The sequence below is a fragment of the Trichosurus vulpecula genome, chromosome 7, assembly GCF_011100635.1.
Source record: "Trichosurus vulpecula isolate mTriVul1 chromosome 7, mTriVul1.pri, whole genome shotgun sequence".
NCBI classification, from domain to species: domain Eukaryota; kingdom Metazoa; phylum Chordata; class Mammalia; order Diprotodontia; family Phalangeridae; genus Trichosurus; species Trichosurus vulpecula.
The window spans coordinates 260277229-260282057 of NC_050579.1; the positions used below are offsets into that span (position 1 = coordinate 260277229).

General features: G+C 57.3%; 1 protein-coding gene and 1 non-coding gene across 3 annotated transcripts; one reads left to right on the forward strand and one right to left on the reverse strand.

Annotated features, from left to right (window-relative positions):
* The first annotated feature begins 753 nt into the window (after positions 1 to 753).
* HES7 (hes family bHLH transcription factor 7) lies at positions 754 to 4023 on the forward strand. 2 transcript variants are annotated; one of them, XM_036769300.1, is made up of 4 exons: positions 754 to 795; positions 1973 to 2068; positions 2730 to 2817; positions 3551 to 4023. In XM_036769300.1, the coding sequence occupies exons 1-4, from the start codon at positions 754 to 756 to the stop codon at positions 4021 to 4023; spliced, it is 699 nt and encodes a 232-aa protein (XP_036625195.1). The 2 variants fall into 2 exon arrangements, with proteins under 2 accessions (XP_036625195.1, XP_036625196.1); XM_036769301.1 differs by having other exon boundaries at positions 3566 to 4023.
* A 686-nt stretch (positions 4024 to 4709) lies between these two features.
* On the reverse strand, positions 4710 to 4796 carry TRNAR-UCU. The gene is given in 2 exon segments: positions 4710 to 4745; positions 4760 to 4796. It is a non-coding gene; the product is annotated as a tRNA-Arg (tRNA).
* Between the last annotated feature and the right edge of the window lie 33 nt (positions 4797 to 4829).

Below are 4829 nucleotides of genomic sequence, written 5' to 3' on the forward strand. Positions count from 1 at the left end.
TTTCCTCTCAGTTCCTTCATCTGCAAATGCATATAAGAATACTTGTATTACCCGCTTCACGGTGCTGTTGGGAGGATATTGCTATGGAAACGTGAAGTGTTATGTGAAATATATTAATATGTATGTAGATTACTGGCATTGGGAGCTTCCAATTAAGAGTTTCCCCCTACCAAATTAGAGCAGCATCCAGTTATTCCGTTCAGGAAGGATCACACGGCCAGGACTTCTGGGCAGGACTTTCTGACTTCCAGGGTGGCTCTTTATCCAAACCATCCTGCATAAAAAGTAAGATCTGGAAGTGTTCTTTTCTCTCCGAACTCCATCCAAAAAGGATCAGATGATAATGGTACTTGTGGATATCCATCCTTCACTGCAACCATAACTCCACCCTGGGACCTATTTGTTAAACCAAGGCTCTTCCTGATTCTAACCTCAACCCTACCCTACCCTCACAAATTCTCTTGGGAGAAACGGCAGTCCTCAACAAGCTGCCTTTCCCCTTTCGGCTCCGTTTGCCTCTCCTTCCTCACACCTTCTCTTTCCGGTAGCCTCGTGTCCTTAGTCTGGGGGGTCTTGAGTTGGCTGTTCACACCTGGCCTGGCGCTATAGGCTGTAGAAGGGGCGGGGAGGGGGGGAGAGAATGATGGGGTCCTGGAGGCGGTGCTGGAGGGAGGCGGTGTCCAGGGACCCTCGGTCTTGATATAAAGCGCTGGGCGGGCACTGACCAGCTCCATTCCAAGGTCCAGATGCGAGATGGTGACCCGGGATCGAGCAGAGAACAGAGATAGTCCCAAGGTAAGAGAGAGGGGGAAGGAAGAGGAGGCACCCAAGCCTTGAGAAAAACAAATGGAGGAGAGAAAGAGGAAAAGTTCCCTACTTTAGGGGAACTTTTTGGGGGAGGGAGGGGCCAGAAGGACCCCAAAGAGAAGGCAAGGTGGTCATGGCCGTACAGCCTGGGGTCAAGTAATGGAGGTGGAAAAGAAGAAGAGGGGGGCAGAGGACAAAGAGAGGAAGGAAAGAGGGGGAGCAGAGGGGAACAGAAACGGAAACCCAAGGTAAGGCGTGAGAATCCCAGGGAAGACCGGAGAACTAGGATGAGGGGAAAGGATCAAAGCCAAAAAATAGAAAGGAAGGAGAGAAAAGGACAATGGCTAGGGAGAGAGACGGTGGGTAGAGGGGCGGGGTGAGAGGAGGGAGATGGGAAAATAGGAATAAGTTTTAGATAAAGATGGAAGAGAAGGAGAAACCTAGGAGAGGTGAAAAGGTCGGAGAATTGGGGGGGGGGGTCCTGCTAAGGGCAACAAATTAGGAGGAAAAATGGGAAAAAAAAAGTGTTGTGCACAGAACAAGTGGTTGCTGCCTGATCGACGGAGATATGGAGTAGAGAAAGGGGAAGAGAGGTAGAGAGGAAGAGGAAGAAAAACACCACAATTTTAAGGAAGGAAAAGACAGACGGAGGAAGAGACGAACAGGGAGACAGAGAAAGACACGTTGAAAGAAATGGAGGGAAAAAAAGACCTAAAAAGGCAGAACCAGAGAGAAACAGAGATGGGGGGCGGGGGGAGGAGGAAGGGGACAGACAAAAGAGAAGGGGAAGCTAGAAACACGAAGATGAAAATATAGAAAGGAAGTTCAAAAATAAGGCAGGCAGACAAGTGTGTGGGGAGAGAAATAGAGAAGACTGGGGAAGAAGAAAGGAGAGGTGGGGGAAGTAAAGAGTGGGGTGAAAGCACAGAAGACTGAGGTAGGTGGGAGCCAAGAAGAGTCCTGGACTCTTAATGGGACAGACTTTGGGGGACGCAGGTGGACAGGGCATAGAGAGCCCAGGGGTATAGAATCCTGGGACTAATTATTTAGAAAGGTGGGAGGGCCTCTGGGCCCGGAGGAGCTTCGGAGCGGGTAGTTGGGGCAGCAGGTCTGTAGTTGAGTTTCGGGTATGGCTCGGTCCGGCCTCCCCCCTTCCCGCCCACAGATGCTGAAACCGCTAGTGGAGAAGCGGCGCCGGGATCGTATCAATCGGAGCCTAGAGGAGCTTAGGCTGCTGTTGCTGGAGAGGACCCGGGACCAGGTCAGTGAAGTCGCCTTCCTTTCCTCAGCCCTTATCCCCTTAGGGACTCAGGTATCCAAGCCCCAATATCCAGGATCCTCAGGGACCCAGGTGTTTTGTTCCTAGCCTTGTCTCAGAACCTTCCGGGTCCCAGGTGTCCGATCCTTCGTCCTAGCACTAGAGACTTCCAAAGACCTAAAGGTCTGGTTCCCCAGTCTTCAAGATCTCCTAGGGACCCAAGAGTCCGTCCTCCCAGGCCCTAACGGAACTCCTACTTGTGTCCCTCCAAGTCTCAGTTTCCTCGGTAGCCCAGCTACCAGGCCCTACAGTCCCGGTATTACCACTTTCCCTTTCTTCCTTTGGGGAACCCACTTAATTTTCTGCCCCAGCCCCGCCCCAGAAAAATCCGTCTCCCAGTGACCTAAATCCCCCACCCCAGCCCAGTTTCGGAATCCCAATCTTCGACCTCCCTTGGGCCCCTGCCCCATTCGCGCGTCCCTTCCCACTCCCTTTCCTTCTCCTCCCCTCGGTTCCCCTCCCGCCCCTCTCTGCTCTGCTGCAGTGAATATCGTCCCGGTGGAATGAATCCCCGTTTTCGGGCCCCGCTTCTCTCTTCCCCCTCCCACTTTCCCCCTCTCTCTCCCCTCCCTGTCTCTCTCCCCTTACTCCATCATGCCTCTAGAACCTCCGGAACCCGAAAGTGGAGAAGGCTGAGATCCTGGAATTCGCCGTAGGCTACTTGAGGGACCGGAGCCGGGCCGAGCCCCCGGGTACAACGGGTACAACGCGCTGGGCCAGGGCTGCGGGGGCGGGGCGGGCAGAGCGGGAGGGAATGGGAGAGAAGCAGGGAAGGGGAGAGCAAACGGGGGGTTGGCGTGGGGCGGAGGCAGAAGAGCGTAGAGGGGGAAGGAAGGAAGCACCGAAGGGTGGGAGGATGGTGTGTCCCCCAGGGCTCCCCCCTCAAGGTGCATTTCGTGAAGATAATAACACACATGTCTGTCTGTCTCTGTGTCTCGCCTTCGCGGTCTCTGTGTGTTTTATTGCCATCGATCCGCTGGTCTCCTGGTGCCCTCCTCTCTCCATCTGGTTTCCCCTTCTCTCTGTCTCCTCCTCCCTACGGCTCTATGCCCCCGTTTGTTTCCTTGTCCCAATACCCATCGGTGTCGGTCTTTCCCTCCTCATCTTACCCACGGCTCTCGGTATCTTTTCCCCACTCTGCCGCCTGCCGCTATACCCCCGGTTCTCTTTATCGTCTTGTTTTCGTGCGGCCCCCATCTGTCTCCGTGCACCCTCACATCTGTCTGGATGCCCCCCATTTGTCTCCATGGCCCCCCTTTCTCCTGTCACTGCCTCTGTTGGCCTCGTTCTCCCCATTCCCATGTTTCCTTGCTCCCCTTCTGCCTCCCCATTCTCACGTCACTACGCGTCCCCCCCCTCCCCATGTCCTTCCCCCATATTTGCGCTACTTCCCTGCCCTGATTCCCCCTCTCCCTTGCTCCCCCCCATCCCCGGCTCCAGGCGACCCCCGATCCCTCACCCAGGACTCCGAGGCGCTGACCAGCTGCTACCTGTCCGGCTTCCGCGAGTGCCTCCTCCGTCTGGCAGCCTACGTCCACGAAGCCAACCCGGCATCGCGAGCCCAGCTCCTCTCCACCCTTCACAGCTACCTGCGGCCCAAGCTGAGCCGGCCGGAGCCCGGCGCTGGGGAGCCCCGCTGCCCGCCCCCTCGCCCCACGTTGGACCCCGCCGCCCTGCCGCCAGGCTCGATGCCGACCCCCGCCCACCATCACCCTCCCCTGCCCCCCACCAGCCCCCGCTCCGCCTGGTCGCAGACGCTCAGCACAACCTGGCCGAGGAACCTGGGCTCACGGGCGCCGCACACGGGACTCCGCCCTCCACAGAGACAAGAGAGGGCGCCGCCGGGGGGCAAGTCCCCGCCTGCCCCACCGCCCGCCTTCTGGAGACCTTGGCCTTGAGCTTTTTGGGGAGGGGGGTTGGGCGATGGGGGCCAGAGGAGGGGGGCCGGGAGTAGAGGGGCGCAGCAATAGTGGTGGGGAGGGTGGGGCGAGAGAAAGAGAAAAGACTCCGTTTTGGAGGGCGGGGGAGGGGCTCTTGTCTAGGTCCATCCTCTTCTGGACCCAGGTGTCCCGGGGCGGGAACGCATGCGGTCTGGGGAGAGAGGGCGCAGGGTGGGGAGAGCTAGGGATGGCGGGTGCTGTGGTCGTGTGGAGATTTTTGTTTATATATAGTATCTATATAAATATATATATATATATATATTTTCCCCTCGTCCCTTTCCTCCCCCGTCCCCTTCCTCCTCCTTATCAGTCCCTCCAAGTCCCCAAGGTTGAGCCTTCCCCGCCCCTTCTCCGCCCACCCGGCCCCCGCGTCCCCGGCCCCCTAGTGCATGGAATAAAGTGGTGATCGAACCCTTTCTCTCGGCTTCCTTTCCCCTCCGTTCCCCAACCCTACTCCCCACCCCCTCCCCGGGCGACGCCACGAGCTGACAGGTAAGTAAGCCTAGACGGAGCCGCACGGGTAAACCCCGCGATGGAAAGGCCGGGCGGGAGAGCCGAAGGGAGGGCAGGAGGGAGTGGGAGAACAGTTTAACGGGCCTCCCAGTTCCTCACTCGCCCGGCCGGTCAAAGGGGAAAAAATAAAGCGACTCTGGTGGGATTCGAACCCACAACCTTTGAATTGCTTTCTCGTCACTAGAAGTCCAATGCGCTATCCATTGCGCCACAGAGCCACCTGCCGGGGCTTTGCAGCTTGCGCCCTACAG